The sequence below is a fragment of the Bos indicus genome, chromosome 18 (genome assembly GCF_029378745.1).
Source record: "Bos indicus isolate NIAB-ARS_2022 breed Sahiwal x Tharparkar chromosome 18, NIAB-ARS_B.indTharparkar_mat_pri_1.0, whole genome shotgun sequence".
NCBI lineage: Eukaryota > Metazoa > Chordata > Mammalia > Artiodactyla > Bovidae > Bos > Bos indicus.
In genome coordinates this window covers 55,625,810-55,640,972 of record NC_091777.1, presented here as the reverse complement: position 1 = coordinate 55,640,972, position 15,163 = coordinate 55,625,810, and the positions used below count along the sequence as shown (strand labels likewise).

General features: G+C 54.1%; 2 protein-coding genes across 6 annotated transcripts in view; one reads left to right on the top strand and one right to left on the bottom strand.

The window, feature by feature from the left end:
• Positions 1-2,115: 2,115 nt before the first annotated feature.
• On the bottom strand, positions 2,116-12,590 carry SYNGR4 (synaptogyrin 4). Of its 4 annotated transcripts, none has more exons than XM_070771396.1 (5): positions 12,105-12,590; positions 10,904-11,101; positions 4,393-4,630; positions 2,670-2,809; positions 2,116-2,414 (listed from the first exon to the last, which is right to left on the bottom strand). In XM_070771396.1, exons 1-5 carry the CDS (start codon positions 12,588-12,590, stop codon positions 2,181-2,183), a joined length of 1,296 nt encoding a protein of 431 aa, XP_070627497.1. In that variant the 3' UTR covers positions 2,116-2,180. The 4 variants fall into 4 exon arrangements, with proteins under 4 accessions (XP_070627497.1, XP_070627498.1, XP_019834280.1 ...); XM_070771397.1 differs by having other exon boundaries at positions 12,082-12,169; XM_019978721.2 differs by lacking the exon at positions 12,105-12,590 and adding an exon at positions 11,993-12,102.
• Positions 12,493-15,163, top strand: part of TMEM143 (transmembrane protein 143) — a 20,314-nt gene continuing 17,643 nt past the window's right edge. For both annotated transcript variants that reach the window (XM_019979417.2, XM_019979416.2), the window contains exons 1-3: positions 12,493-12,628; positions 12,974-13,214; positions 14,945-15,049. In XM_019979417.2, coding sequence (XP_019834976.2) covers positions 12,996-13,214; positions 14,945-15,049 — 324 coding nt within the window. In that variant the 5' untranslated portion in view covers positions 12,493-12,628; positions 12,974-12,995. The remainder of the gene's footprint in view (positions 12,629-12,973; positions 13,215-14,944; positions 15,050-15,163) is intronic.

Genomic DNA, 15,163 nt, shown 5'->3' with positions numbered 1-15,163 from the left:
TCCCGGGTGCTTAGCCACTGCTGTGGAGTTTTGCAGATGTTCTTCCTTCCTTTCTAAGCCTAGAAGCCTCACACGGAAGATGGAGGAGCAGGCCTGCTTCAGTTGATTCAGGGTTGGGAGCACATGTGTTTTCGACCACAGTCTGCAAACCATTGATCTAAATCCGGTCCGAGGCTCTGGTTTGACAGCCAGCCCAGCGCGGGCCCAGAGACATTAAGTGACCCGTCCAAGGTGATTCAGCCAGTGACAGGGTGAGGACCAGAGCTTGGGGGTTCCTTCTGTTTCTCATGCCGGAAGCCTGCCCTCTGCACGGTTGCTTCTTCCTCCAAGTGCCCATAGGGACCACAGCCTGTTTATTTCTGCACCCCTAGCACTGAGCACTGCCATGCATGAAACAAAAAAACGGGGACCACGGAGCCCATGTTGGACTCCCCACAACTCACATCCCTTTGCCCAATCTGTAAGTGAGCCCTCTGCCGCCACCATGGCCCTTGTGTGGGTGTGTTTGGTTTTGCTGGCATAACATTAAACTTCCTTTGTTTTTGTATTCATTGCCAACCTATCCTACATAAAAATAAATGGATGTCCAGTTGTTCTAGAAATACCAGAAGGTTCTAGAGCTACACCGTTCAATACGGTGACCGTTAGTGCTTGAAATTGGTGGCCCCACGTCAGGGTGTGCTGTCTGTGTAAGATACATGAAGGATTTAAAGAACTCAATGCCCGAGAATGTAAGCTATCTGGCTAGTGACTTTATACTGATGATATGTTGAAATGATAATATTTTGGATATGTGTGTTAGTTGCTCAGTTGTGTCCAGCTCTTTGCAACCCTATGGACTGTAGCCTGCCAGGCTCCTCTGTCTACACAATTGTCCAGGCAAGAATACTGGAGTGGGTTGCCATTTTCTTCTCCAGAGGGTCTTCCCAACCTAGGGATTGAACCTGGGTCTCCCGATTGCAGGCAGATTCTTTACCATCTGAGCCACCAGGTGGGTTAAATAAAATGTATATTCATTTCACTTGTCTCATTCAACTTCTCACCCTGTGGCCAGGGGACAAATTTAAATGCCCCATTTCCCTGACACCAAGGCTCAAATTTGACTTCTTTTGGACAGCACTGTTCTATTTTTTTTTTTGGCTGCCCTGCTGCTTGTGGGATCTTAGTTCCCTGACCAGGGATCAAACCCATGCCCCCTGCAGTGGCAACACAGGCCTAATGGCTGGACACCCAGGGAAGTCCTGGACAGCACTGCCCTAGACATCCTGGGCCACTGTGCTGAACGCTGGGTGCTGAGTGAAGGCTGCCCCTTCCTGGCCCCCACCACTCCCTTCATGGGTGCTTTACCCATTGGAGTCACCTGCTGAGTCTTGTGACCCGAGCACAGACCCTGAGAAGCTTTGGGGTTCTAGAGGATTCCTTCCTTTCTCCCCAAACAAGCTTTCAAATATTTGAAGACGAGTATCTCCTCTGATGTAGGTCAGGGACTTGTCATCCTTTAGTCCTCACTCAGCATGGTTTTGAGCTGAGGAGTTGGTATCTTGTCACTGGGGTGAGTTAAAGAGTGTGGGCCCTCGCTGGACAGCTTGGGGGGGGGCCTGAGTGTTCGCCCTGGTTCTCCTTGGCGCCCTCTCCAGCGGTGGAAGCATCTTGTCTGTGAACTTGAGCTTCCTCGGCTGGACAGCGGGGCACCTCCTGCCTCCCTCCCGTGGCCAGTGCGAGCGGTAAAGGGCTCACTGTGCGCAGGCCCAAAAGAAGGGTTTCCTTTCCCTCCCATCACCGTCCGTAGCTGTCAAGAGGGCACCCAAGGGACTTCCCTGGGGGGCCAATGGCTAAGAGTCCACGCTCCCGGCACCGGGAGCCTGGGTTCGTTCCCAAGTCAGGGAACTAGATCTCACACACCAAAACTCAGAGCTCCCACGCGCAACTAAAGATCTCACATGTCGCAACTAAGACCTGGAGCAAACAAATACAAAAAAAACTTAAAAAAAAAAGTGACACTCGGATGGAGAGTCCGGGAGGTGGGATGGAAATGGGACCTGCCGCAGAGACACCCTCCTCTCAAGGAGACCCCTGGCCGCCCGAGGGACCGGAGAGGAACAGACGTGAGAGGAAAAGGGCTGTTTTCCGAAACCCTTCTGGAGGGAGGATTCTGTCTTTATTGGTGTAGAGGAGGCTCTCTAGTTGTCGGGCATCATGGCGAGGCGGGGGGCCTTCGGGGTGCTCAGATAGGGGGACAGGGAGGAGCTGGCGTAGCTCGGGCCGTGGGGGCCGGTGGTGGGCGTGTTGACCGGGCTGGCGGCGGACGGCGGGGAGAGGGAGGTCAGGACCACGCCGCCTTCATCCAGGGAGCGCTTGTAGGGGACCGGGGCATCATTTCGGAGCTCCTGGAAGGCCAGGTAGGCCTGGAATATCTGCGGGCAGAGGAGGGTGAGCTGGAGACTGGCTGGGGCGGGCTGGGGAGGGGGCCGCGGGCAGCACTCCCTGAAGCTGGGCTTTGTCTGCCGGGAAGAAGGTGGGGGGCCTTCTTCCCCATTTGCCCAAGACACAGAAGGGGCTTGCGGAGGCCTGGGTGAGCTTTGAGAGCAGGTAGGTTCTTGCCCTGTTAACCCACACCGTCCCGCCCTGCCCTGCTGGGGGAGTAGGGGTGGGACGGGGGCCCTCCTCACCCAGACGAGGATGGAGAAGAAAGAGAAGGTGATGGCGGCCTTGGCGCTGTTGCTCCCTAGGAGGAAGTATCTGGGCGGCGAACGGTGCCACTGGTTGGCCAGGAAGCAGAATCCCACAGCCCAGACGCCTGCCCAGATGACTGGGGGGTCGAGGGAGAGAAGAGGGGCGGTGTGGGGGGCTGAGGTCTCCACTGTGGCCTCTCCCTCCCAGCCCTCTTTAAAGAACCACCTGGAGTGGGCTGCTATATCTGCTGTGGGGGTCGGCAGCCACCTGTGACTTTTTCCATTTCAATCAATTAAAAATTTCAGTCCATTAAAATAGACTTACAAAAAAAATTTCGGGACTTCCCTAGTGGTCCAGTGGTTAAGACTAAGCCGGCCAATGCCGGGAACACAAGTTCAATCTTTGGTCCAGGAGGAACCCACATGCCTTGGAGCAACTAAGGCTGTGGATCACAACTTCTGAAGCCCACACGCCCTAGGGCCCGTGCTCCTCAACAAGAGAAGCCACTGCGATAAGCCTGTGCACTGCAACTAGAGAGTAGCCCCGCTTGCTGCAACTAGAGAAAGCCTGAGTGCATCAATGAAGACCCAGGCAGCCAAAAATAAATAGATAAGGAAAAAATTTAAAAAATATTTCCACCCCTCGATGGCACTGGCCAAACTTTGAGTGCTCAGCGGCCATGCATGGCCCGTGGCTCCCGCACTGGGAAGCCCAGGCACAGAACAGCTCCGCCCTCACAGAACCTTCTTTTGGATGTTGCTGGACTCAGTGATCTCTAGGGGCCCACCCAGCCCTGAGTCTCTGGAACTGGGCAGGTGTGGAAGAGGAGAGGAAGGAGCCTGGGGCATGAGAAAAAGGAACAAGCAAGTGTCGGGCACTGTGTGCCAGGCTCTGTCTAAGGTGCTCGGCATTGGTTAGGAGGCTAGGCTTGGCTTGGAAGCCTGGATCTGCCACTCGGGGTCTGATTACACAACCTCCTTAAGCCTCAGTTTCCTCCTCTATGAAATGGGAATCTGAACAGGCCTTCCCCCCTCAGGGGTTCTAAGGAAGAAAGGAGACGGGGCGTGGGGCGCCCTTGACACGGTGCCATGACACGTGGGGCATGCCCGGGAAGTGTCAGCATTACTACAGGTGTCCTTTCTCGCCTTTCATCCTCAGAAAAACCCTGGAGGTGGTTTTTTGTTTTGGTTTTGGTTTTTGGCCATAACCACAAGGCACGTGGAACTTCCCTGACCAGGGACTGAGCCAGTGCCTTCTGCAGTGGAAGAACAGTCTTAAACACTGGACCACCAGGCAGTGGGGGTTCCCATCCCAGCTTCCATGGAAGCTCAGAGAGGGGAGGAGAGCTGCACATCGAGGCTGCGCCAGAGGTGAGATTTCAAACCCTGCTCTGCCTGGCGCTGCGCTCTGCACCCTGCCTCCCACCACTGGTGGCTTTTCAAGAAAGGCTGTGAAGAAGGGAGGTGAATGCCTGGAGAAAGCTGGGCAGAAGAGAGGCTTCTAGAGTTACCCTGAGGGTCAGAAGAGGCGACCTTTGCACCAAGTCTGAGGGATGGGCAATGATTCCCTCAAACAGCGGGTGCAGAAGAGCTTCGAGAAGCGAGGGATGAAGCTCTGGGTCACGGGCGGAGGACGCTCTGAGGTGGCATCCTGGGGGCCCAGGGGAGCCTGGTGGTGGGGGCTGAGAGCTCGGGGCGGGCAGTGCCGGGGCTCACCCACCGGCCAGGATGAGGTCCAGGAGCTGGAAGGCCGTCTTGAAGCGGGTGCTGGCGAGGCGGACCTCATGGGCATCCAGGGCCAGGAAGGCCAGCGAGCTGAGGAAGGCCAGCAGGCCGGCCCCCACAGCGAAGCTGCAGGCTGTGCTGTTGCTGTTGAGGACACAGTGCAGCTCCGAGTTGTCGGTCTTGTTCTGGTAGCCGTCGGTCAGCAGGGAGGAGAACACGATCAGGGAGAAGACCTGTGGGTGCGAGGGGGGTTTCCCAGAGCCGGAATGGAGCTCCATGTCTTCCCAAATCCCCTCCTCATCCCTCATCCCCATCACTGAGTCGGGGGGAGGGGTCTGCTGTCCACTCTCCCGGTGGTTCCAAGCCCTCTTTCCCGGTCACGTCCTCCAAGCCTCCATCCTGGCTCGGGCCTCATCCCGCCTGCTGGGGCCCTGCCCCAGCCTCTTGCCGGCCTCCCTGGCTCCAAGTCTCCCCAGTCAGCTCTCCAGGGAACCTTCCACACTGCCCATCCTGGCTCCCAGCGCTGCCTGCCCTCCCCAGCCCTTCACCTCTCCTCACTCACTCTTGCCTTCCACGCCACAAACAGGTACCCGCCGTCAGACCCAACACGAAATGCTTATTAGCACATCGCCCGGGACACAGGAAGAGTGAGCAATGAGTCTCTGCCATCCTGTTGATCCCATCTGCCTCTCAGCCCTTCCCTCTGCCTGCCACTTCTTCCTCCTTCCTCCCCGCTCAGCTAATTCCTCTCCATTTTCAAAAAGGAACTTGTGAAATATTCCAAAGACACAGAAAAGAACAGAGGAAATGTAACCAACAGTGAGAACCTGACAAACATTCACCTTTTGCTCCAAGATTCTTTAAAAAACAAAAAACTATTTTGGCGATGCCACACAGCTTATAGGATGTCAGTTCTCTGACCAGGCATCGAACCACGGCAGTGACAGCACCAAATTGTAACTACTAGGTCACCATGGAAATCTCAAGGCTTTTTTTTTTTTTTTTTTTTAAGCAAATACAGGGATTTCCCTGGTGGTCCAGTGATTAAGAATCCGCCTGCCAACGTGGGGGACACAGGTTCAGTCCCACATGCCACAGAGCAACTAAGCCCATGCACCGCAACCACTGAACCCGGGTGCTGAAGAGCCCGTGCTCTGCAACAAGGAAACCCACTGCAATGAGAAGCCCACGCTCCACAACTAGTGAGTAGCCCCTCGCTCGTCGCAACTAGAGAAAGCCTGCATGCAGCAACGAAGACCCAGGGCAGCTGAAAACAAATACGTAAATAAATCAAATCAAATTTAAAAAACTTAAAAAATAAGTAAAGCAAATACAGCCTTGGGACTTCCCTGGTCAGGGAACTAGTGCCACCCGGCGTGGCCAAAAAAAACAAGCAAACGCAGTCTCGCTGATAGGCTGGCCCTGTCGCCGCTCAGCACACCGGGGTAGCACCGTCTGCCTCTACTGCTGGCTTCTACCATGTTCATCGATGAAACCACCAGTGTACTTCACCAACCCGTGCCATCCTTACAGCCACCCTAGGATGTGGGTGCTGCCAAAAGTCTCTCTCTCTCTTTTAGATAGTGGAGCTGAGGCACAAAGAAGGTGGTGAATGGCACAGAGCCCATCAGCTGTGAGGGGGCAGCGCCTGGATCTGAACCCAAGCGGTCTGGCTCTTGAATCCGCTTTGCGCACGTACATGCTGTGCATAGTCGATCAGTTGTGTCCAACTCTTTGCGAACTCATGGACTGTAGCCCACCAGGCTCCTCTGTTCATGGGATTTTCCAGGCAAGAATGATGGTGTAGGTTGCCATTTCCTTCTCCAGGGGATCTTCCCAACCCAGAGATCGAACCCAGGTCTCCTGCATTGCAGGAGGATTATTTACCATCTGAGCCAGTAGGGAAACCCTAAATCTGCCCTAACTCCTGCTATTAATGTATCTGCCTGGACCAGATGCCTGGAGGGCAGCGGTTCCTATCACTGTGATTCAGGGACAATTTGAAGCCCCGGTGGCTTGTCCCTGACGGTCACAACACAGCCTGGCAGGGGTGACACCAGGTATGGAAGGAACCGTTGTGTATGTGTTGGGGGGTGGGAGCTGGTCCAGGGGGTGCTTTCTGGATTCGGTGAGGCCTATAAGAACAGGCAGGGTGAAGAAGACTATGGAGTGGGATGATCTCTGGGGGTTGGGAGGGAGCCAGGGAGGGGGCTGAGAGCAGGGGCGGGGCAGGGTCGGCTCCAGGTGTGTGAAGGCCCCTCTGGGGCCATGCAGAGATGGACTCGAGCCGGTGAGACTGGAGGCCAGGAGGCTGGGAGGCTGGGGAGGAAGCTGGGGCCTGCAGTTGTGGAGGGAGTCAAGATTTGAGCAGAAACTGAACCCAGGGGGCTGGATTTAGGAGGAAGTAAGGCTTGATCTGAACAGTACCTTAACTAATAAGTTTTGGGGGAGGGATAAATTGGGGCCTGGGATTGACATGTACACACTACTATATATAAAATAGATCACAAGTAAGGTTGCTCACAAGTAAGGGAGATGGTGAAGGACAGGGAAGCCTGGCGTGCTGCAGTCCATGGGGTTGCAAAGAGTCTGACACGACATAGTGACTGAACAACAGGGTGGCTCAGTGGTAAAGAATCTGCCGGCCAAAGCAGGAGACCCAGGTTCTATTCCTGGGTCGGGAAGGTCCCCTGAAAGAGGAAATGGCAACCCACTCTGGTATTCTTGCCTGGGAAATCCCATGGACAGAGGAGTCTGGCAGGCTACAGTCCATGGGGTTGCAAATAATCAGACACGACTTAGCAACCAAACAACAAAACAAAGGACCTACTGTATAATATGGGGAACGCTACTCAATACTCTAATGGCCTGTATGGGAAAATAATCTAAAAAAAGGGTGGATATGTATGTATGTATAACCGAATCGCGTTATACAGATTCAGTATACTGATTCCTGAAACTAGCATAATATCAACTGTAATCAACCACACTCCAGTAAGAATTAAAAAGAAAAAACTGAGGAGTTTTGCAGGCAGACAGGAGGAAGGGCATTCCAGGCAGGCTGATCCATGTGTGCAAAAGCCAGCTGCTGCTGAGTGAAGCTCCTGCAGGGGTTGGAGAGAAATCTTAGCTGAGGGATCTGGTATGAAGTGAGGCTGGAAGTGCGGGCAGGGAGGCCAGACCCTCAGAGGCCTTGAACACCAGACGGAGGGGACTGGACTTGGGAACCATGGGAAAAATTAAATTTCTCACTTAGGCTTAATTTTATGCATGGCAGGGCTCTGAGCAGAGGATGGCCAGGGTTAGATCTAGGGGTTCAAGGCAAACTCCAGGGTCATGATGGATGGGAAGGGGCTCCTGGGAATCCAGTGAGATTTAGGACTTGACATTAGACTTGGTGACTGATTGGATGTGGTGGTGCCTGGGGATGGGAAGGAGGGAGGAGACAAGGGGAAGGAAGTTCATTAGAATTTGAACTCCTGGACAGGTTGCACGTGGGACCCTTCTGTCTGCACCCAGGACCCAGTGCCAGGCTGGACCTCTGCACACATGTTGGAAGAGTGAATGACTGGCCCTTCTTTTTGGCTCTTGCTCTGCCCTTTCGAGTAGGAGCAGGGAGGCAAGGACTGACCCTAAACTCCTCAGCCTCTGTCCATCCGCCTCTCTCCTTTGTCTTACTTGCCTTCTCTGAATAAGAACAAACAAAATAATAATAATGACTTTGTTGTTGTTGTTGCTGCTGTGTCGTGTCCGAATCTTTGGCCCACCAGGCTCCTCTGTCCATGGGATTCCCCTGGCAAGAATATTGGAGTGGGCTGCCATTTCCTCCTCTGGAGAATCTTCCCGACCCAAGGCTTGAACCTGAGACTCCTGCATTGGCAGGTGGGTTCTTTGCCGCTGAGCCACCAGGAAAGCCCAATAATAGTGACTAGTCCCTCCTTTTGTCCAGCACTTTAGCTCTAAGGGAGGGTATTCACATCCACTCCGCTTCGGGGCTGCAGCAGAGTCTGCAGGAGGGGAGCGTCTTGCCCTGCTGGTCTGAGACAGAGCCAGGTCAAGGACAGGAAGGCTCATTGATCATTTTTGAGCCCAGATACATTTTACCTGCGCCACCTCCCTGCAGCCTTGCTCCAGTCCTGCATGTTCGAGGTTACAATAATAATTCATTGCTGTTTCACAGGTGATAAATAGAAGCCTTGATGGCGCAGTGGAAAGAGCCAGACGTGTCTGACCCCACCCACTGGGTGGACCTGGGCCAACTGCTCACTGCTTGGCATCTCAGTTTCCCTGTCTGTCCTGTGCCCCAAAGAGGTGGGGGCCTGGCTCTGAAGGTAATTCTCATGACTGGCCAGAGAGGAGACATGTCCTCTCAAGGTTAGTCGTGGAGAGATGGGATTGGAATCCAGCCCCCCTGACTTCCAGGTCTGTGGGCTGTCTGTCTGCTGACCCCCCTAAATCCTTGGGCTGCTTTTGGACCCACAAGAAGGGGGCTTGGCTGGGCTGGAGGGACTTCAACCCTCTGAAGCCTGAGTCTGACCTCCTTCCACACCCTTCCTGGCCTTTCCCCAGGGAGGGAGCAAAGATTCATCAGTTAAGGCACCAGCTGGCGGGCGGCCGTGAGAAGGACGAGAGCACCAGCTGCCCAGAGACTCCCTACTGAGGAGCCAGGCCAGGGGGGGAAGGAGGAGAGGGCGGCAGGCGGGAGGAAGGAGGCGGCAGGCAAAGTCCGTGACTGAAGAGTCTGGCAAGGTTGGCGGCCCTTCCCCCCAGCCCTTCCCCACACCAGTCCACACCAGCTGGGCCTCCTTCTCCCTCACCTCCCGCCCTTCCTTCTGAAGACTGGAAACCTGTGCATCCTTGGGACTTGCCCGCCAGCTGGGTGATGTCCTTGGGCAAGTCATTCAACCTCTGTGAGCCTTGGTTTCCTCTTGGGTCCAGCAGGCGTCGCAATGCCCACGTCATAGGGTCATGGTGAGGAGCGGAAATGCTGACACCACCAAGGGACTGGGAACTGGGATGTGGAAGGCGTTTTCCCCGCTTCCCTGGGGCGACGACGATGGAGATGAGTCCCCACCACCCTATGCCTCCCCCAACCCATCTCTCTGCTTGATCACAAGTTGGTCCCAGTAATCATTGCTATTGAAGGAATGATGACTACTTGCCAGGCCCATGGTGACAGGCTGAGAGGCATTGATTTCATTTGGACATAGTCTTTCCTGATGAGCAGGAAGGACTAGACACACGAGGGTCTGGAGGTTCAGAGAAATCAAGTTTCTGGTTCAAGGTCACATAGCCCTAGCGTGACCAGGCAAGTTATCAAATAAAACAGGGCACTTTTGAGACTTAAAGGAGGTGCTGCTGATAATCACGCCAGGACTGAGCCAGGCAAGCAGGGGAGGATGTTGCTCTATGTGGACATCATGTGGCCAAACTAGGATCCTCAGCCAGGCCTGATCGATCCTTCTGGAATAGGACCCTGGGTTCAATTCCAGATATTCCCCCTGACCCAGATCAAGTCTCATCATCTCCCTGGGCCTCAGTTCCCAACTCTGCCAAAGGAGCACCGTGGAGGCTACACAGTGTAAAGCCCAGAGTCACAGCTCTAACTCCTCAAGCACTGAGGTCCAGAGAAGGGCAGTGAGCAGGTCAAGGTCACACAGCAAAGTCAGGGGCTCAATGAGGATTTGCCCCCAGGTGTCTGGACTCTTTGGGAATGTGGTAATGATGAAACAAATGCAGGTAAAGTCCTTGCTTGGCACCGTGCCTGGCACACAGAGACCACCCACCCCCCTGGCATCCTAGGTCTGAGAGGTGGAAAATGAATGGGCTGTATTCTCACAGACCCCAGTTTGAGTCCCTGCCTCTTACTGTGTGACCTTAGCCAACACTGTCCATTGGAACTTTCTGCCATGATGGAAATGTTCTAGATCCTCACTGTCCAATATGAGAGCTGCCAGTCATGTGTGGCTATTGGGCACCTGAAATGTGGCCACTGTGACTGGGGAATTAAAAAATTTTTTTTCTGGCTGCACCATGCAGATTGTGGGATGTTAGTTCCTAGACCAGGGAACGAACTCTGGCCTCCTGCACTGGAAGCACGGAGTCTTAACCACTGGACTGTCAGGGAAGTCCCTGAATATTTTATTTTCATTAATTTAGATTAGAATAGCCACATGTGGCTTATGGTTACCCCCCTGGACAGCACAGCCTTCAAAAAATTATTTAACTTTCTCTGATCCTCAGTTTTCTTCTCTCAAAAGTGGGGCTCCTGAGCACCCACTTTGCGGGGTTCTTTCTTCCCAGGAGAGTTGATAAGTGCTCAGAATACTGCAGGGCCTATAGTTAAGATGCTCAGTAGAGGGTGACTTCATTTACAAGTTCCTTTTGGCTTTGTTCCCCCAAGCTGGCCCTTCCTTTCCTCCCACCACCCTGTGCACTGGGTCTGAGAGCTGAGAAGCCCTATTTCATGTCACCCACAGGGCAGCTGGCCCACAGAAGGGCCTCACCCCTGCAAAGATCCGTGTGATCGCCTTTGGCCTCTTGAGAAACTGCACGGCTTCACTGTCGGCCAGGTCCTGGAGGCTCTCCGGGATGTGCATGGCGGCTGCTCTGCTGCTCGGGCTCTGGGAAGCCAGAGCAGGGATGCTGGGTTCTGCCGGCTGGGCACTGCCGTCTGCAGGTTCCAGGCCCACGCTGGGGCTCGGCTGTTGCAAGACAACAGGAATGGTGGAGGGTGGTTAGAATCCAAGGTGCAGGGTAAAGGGGCTGCCAGGGGTCCCAGGAGGAGGGGGTATGGGATGGAAGAGTATTGGGGAGGGTACCAGGATGGGGTTCTGTGGGGTGAGGGGTCTGCCAAGGGTCCCAGGAGAAGGGGGCAGGGGATGACAGAGGGTTCTTGAGGTCCAAGGACAGGGTTATATGGGGTGAGGGGTCTGCAGGGTTCTTAGAATTGGTGCATGGGATGAAAGAGCTGTTAGGAAGCCCCACCTCCAGGTGGGGGCGCAGGGTGAAAGGGTGGCTCGATGGTCCTATGAGTTGGGGTGCAGGCTGAGGGGGCTTCAGATAATTCCAAAGTGGGGTACAGGGTGAGGGGGGCTGCTGAGGAGCCTAGGAACTAGGAATGTAGGCTGAGGAGGATGTAGGGTGAGGGGGCTTCCAGAATCCCAGAAGTGGAGGGGCAGGGTGAGGAGATCTTGGGCCAGGGAGAAGGAGAGAGGAGAGGGTAGGATATTGGGGTGATGTCTCTGACACAGGAGCCAGAGTGCCCATTTTAAGGACTGTGTTAATGGGATTTTTGAGGGATAAGGGGTGCTAGAATGGCGGTCAGAACACCTGGGAGGTCTGAAAACGAGGACCTCTTTCAGATTTGGGGGCAACAGCACGCAGAGCAGAGACCCCAGCCTCCTCAGGGTAGATTTTAGGCTGTCCTGGTGATGGGGTGATTGCCTTAGAATCAGGACCTTCCCTTAGAATTCAGCTCCATCTTCATAAAAGTGCATCTCCTCAAGTTTGGACCTCAGATGTGTGGGGAACATGGTCTCCGAACTCATCTGTCCCCTCATAATAAGGAGACCGAGCCCCTGGCGCTAAGCTACCTTCAGAGAATCCGGGTTCTTCCTTTAAGGCGTGGAATGGGGGTGGTGAGGGTTCGGGGTGATGCTGCCTGATAAAGGGTCAGCCTTACTCTGGAGGCCGGGTTTACGTCACCTGCAGGCCGGATCTTCCTTCCGCCCACCCTCCCTGCCTGGTCCCCGGCACCACCTCAGCCTTCTTTTTCTTCCTCTTTTTCCCGCCTTTTCGTTCCTCCACAGCTGATTGGCTACACTGAAGCCCCGCCCCATTCCCCCGCCTATTCTTGAGTTGACACGAGCGGGGGCGTGGCTTCAGCGGACGTTGGGCGGCCCGCCGTTGGCGGGCTGCGCACGGGCATCCCTGCTCCAGTCCCAGTAGCCCCCGGAGTCTCGCGCCCGCCCCGCCTGTTCCTCTTTGAAGCTTGTGGACAAGGAGATACTTCTGTAACGCATGCGCCGAGTCCAAGCAAAGCGCATGAAGCAAGCCAGGCAGACTGAGCATGCGTAGTCGCGACTGGGCAGTAGAAGAAAATGGACTCCGTTCGATGACCCAGGCATTGCGCATGCGTCCTACCACGGCTTGAAGCCGAACCTCGGAGGCCCAGGGCGCCGTTTTGCACATGCGCAGGAGGCTCAATGACAGTCGAGCGTTGCCTAAAGGTGAGGGAAAGGGTGAAAGATTGCATGGCCGGGGGTGGGCGGCCCTGCAGACTCATGCAGCTTTCCGAGCATATCCTATAAAGATTCACCTGACGCCTAGACCCCGCAGAGGTTTTGTCACCACAGGGCTTCTGGGCCCGCAAAACGCTCCCCCAAAACTCTTGCCTGGGACTCAGGCCAACTGAATAGTGTGGGAGGGGATGGACAGGAGGGCCTACGAGGCGGGCGGATGGGCTCTAACCCGCTGCCTGGGGTAGAAACGGCCCCTGGAAGTTGGGAGGCGGAGGTGGAGGGGGCACCTTTCCCCCAGATGACTTTTGACCTCTTCCCATTTCCCTCGTTTAGGCTGCGAGGAAAGGGTCTAGCCATGCTGCATGTGACCCGAGGGGTCTGGGGATCCATTGTCCGAGTATGGCCTCTGTTGCCCTCGTTTCTCGGTCACTCCCGGGCCCTGTCATCGCTGGAGGCCAAGATGGGGGAGTACCGCAAGATGTGGAACCCCACGGAGCCCCGCGACTGGGCCCAGCAATACCGCGAACGGCACATCCCGTTCTCCAAAGAGCAGCTGCTCCGCCTCCTGATACAGGTACCGCCCGTCCCGGGTCCGAGAGCCTGGGGACTACGAATCCCGGCAGGCCTCGCGGCGGTACAGCCCTTCAAGCTATAGAAGAATGCCCTTGGCGCCCCCTGGGAATTGTAGTTCCTTTACCCTTTATGGGACTTCCCTGGTGGCGCAGACGGTAAAGCGTCTGTCTACAGTGCGGGAGACCCGGGTTCGATCCCTGGGTCGGGAAGATCCCCTGGAGAAGGAAATGGCAATCCACTCCAGTACTATTGCCTGGAAAATCCCATGGACAGAGGAGCCTGGTAGGCTACAGTCCATGGGGTTGCAGAGAATTGGACACGACTGAGCGACTTCACTTCACTTACCCTTTATAGGCCCAGGTGAGCGAGGAGTGAGTGGGAATGCTGGGGACTGACTGCCGAGATGTAGATGAAGCAGCGATTCCAGACTCTAGCTCGTTCTGGGGGCTTGAACAAGCACTCACACTTGGGTGGTTTTACCCTCTACAAAACGGGTATGATCTTCATCTTCGTCATTACAAGGACTACTCCCTAATAATAATTATTGTACCAATGAAACAATAATCATATTACACTGAGCTCTTATTATATGGCACCGTGCTAAGCATTTTCCGCATATAATTGAATAATGAACAACCCAGTAAGAGGTACCACCATCATTCCCTCTTTACAAAGGAGATAACTAAAGCAGAAGGGCAGTGACTCACCTAAGGTCATGACTAGTGACTCAGATTTGAACCAAAGTGTACTGACTATAGAGCAGGGTGGGGATTAGGTGAGACAAGTAGATACTTGCTCGACCCTAAGAGCTTAAGTTCTTACCCCACTGTCACCTTCATACTTGTGATTATTTTTTATCATCATTCCTTCATTTAATAATTATTACTTGATGACATCACTGACTCAATGGACATGAGTTTGGGTAAACTCTGGGAGTTGGTGATGGACAGGGAGGCCTGGCATGCTTTGGTTCATAGGGTCACAGAGTTGGACACAACTGAGCGACTGAACTGAACTGAAATGCCTCTGTATGGCCTAAGTTCTATGCTGGGCTTTATCCATATACAGAAGTATATATATACACACACAAACACACATTTAGATATATGGACACATGTAATCACATCAAATTGTCACTATCGATTTTTTCAGAAAGAGGGTGTGATCCTCTGTTGCCAAAGGAAACAGACTCAGAGAGGGGATGGCATTCACCCAGGGCACTGAGGTAGAAATGCTAAAATAGTGGGTAAATCTGTGTGCTCTGGACCAGGCCTGGTCTAGAGTCTCAGCTTCTCTTTTATGGACAGTGTGGCCCTCAGAAAGTGACTTTCCTAAACCTAGGTGTCCCCTCTGAACAATGAGGGTTATAATTCCATCAGCCTTCTTGTGTCCTCTGGAGGATGAGATCATGCCAGCAAACAGTTCCTGGCACACAAATAAGCATTGTGTGACTGCTGGCCAGTAAGTATCAGAGTGGTAACTTGAAACCCTAGCTCTTTAAGCCATCTGTTTTTCACTCTTCAGGGCTACCTCAGTTTCTTTCAGTGAAATTTATCAGTTCTCTCCCCCTCCCCACCCCCCCAAAAAAACCCACAAAATTTTAAAGAGCCCAGAGCTCTGATTGTCTGGGTTGCCCAGGAAAGAATCCCAACCCCCCACCCCCACCCCTCCGCCCCACCATGAGGAAGGAGAGAGAGGCCTAAAGAGATGTTTTGCTTCCCGAGGTAATAGGAGTTCCATTCCACTCCTGCGGAGAAGGCTGCCTTGGAGGAGTTCACAGCCCACGTGGACTTTTGTACCTTGTTCCACTACCATCACGTCCTGACCCAGCTGCAGGTGAGAACCAGGACCCTGTGGCCCTGTTGTCCTTGTTTGCTTATCTGTTCATTCAGCAAAAATTCTCTGAGTGCTTACTTGGAGTCCAGCCCTCTTCTAAGCATCAGGGATGCA

What these genes read in the sequence shown, in the direction of transcription:
- SYNGR4 (XM_070771396.1), bottom strand. Translation starts at nt 12,590, where the DNA reads ATGTGCAAAACGGCGCCCTGGGCCTCCGAGGTTCGGCTTCAAGCCGTG. An exon ending in AAGGAAGATCCGGCCTGCAG is followed by an intron (nt 11,102 to 12,104) that starts GTGACGTAAACC and finishes GTCTTGCAACAG; the next exon opens with CCGAGCCCCAGCGTGGGCCT. An exon ending in TCACACGGATCTTTGCAGGG is followed by an intron (nt 4,631 to 10,903) that starts GTGAGGCCCTTC and finishes TCGCACCCACAG; the next exon opens with GTCTTCTCCCTGATCGTGTT.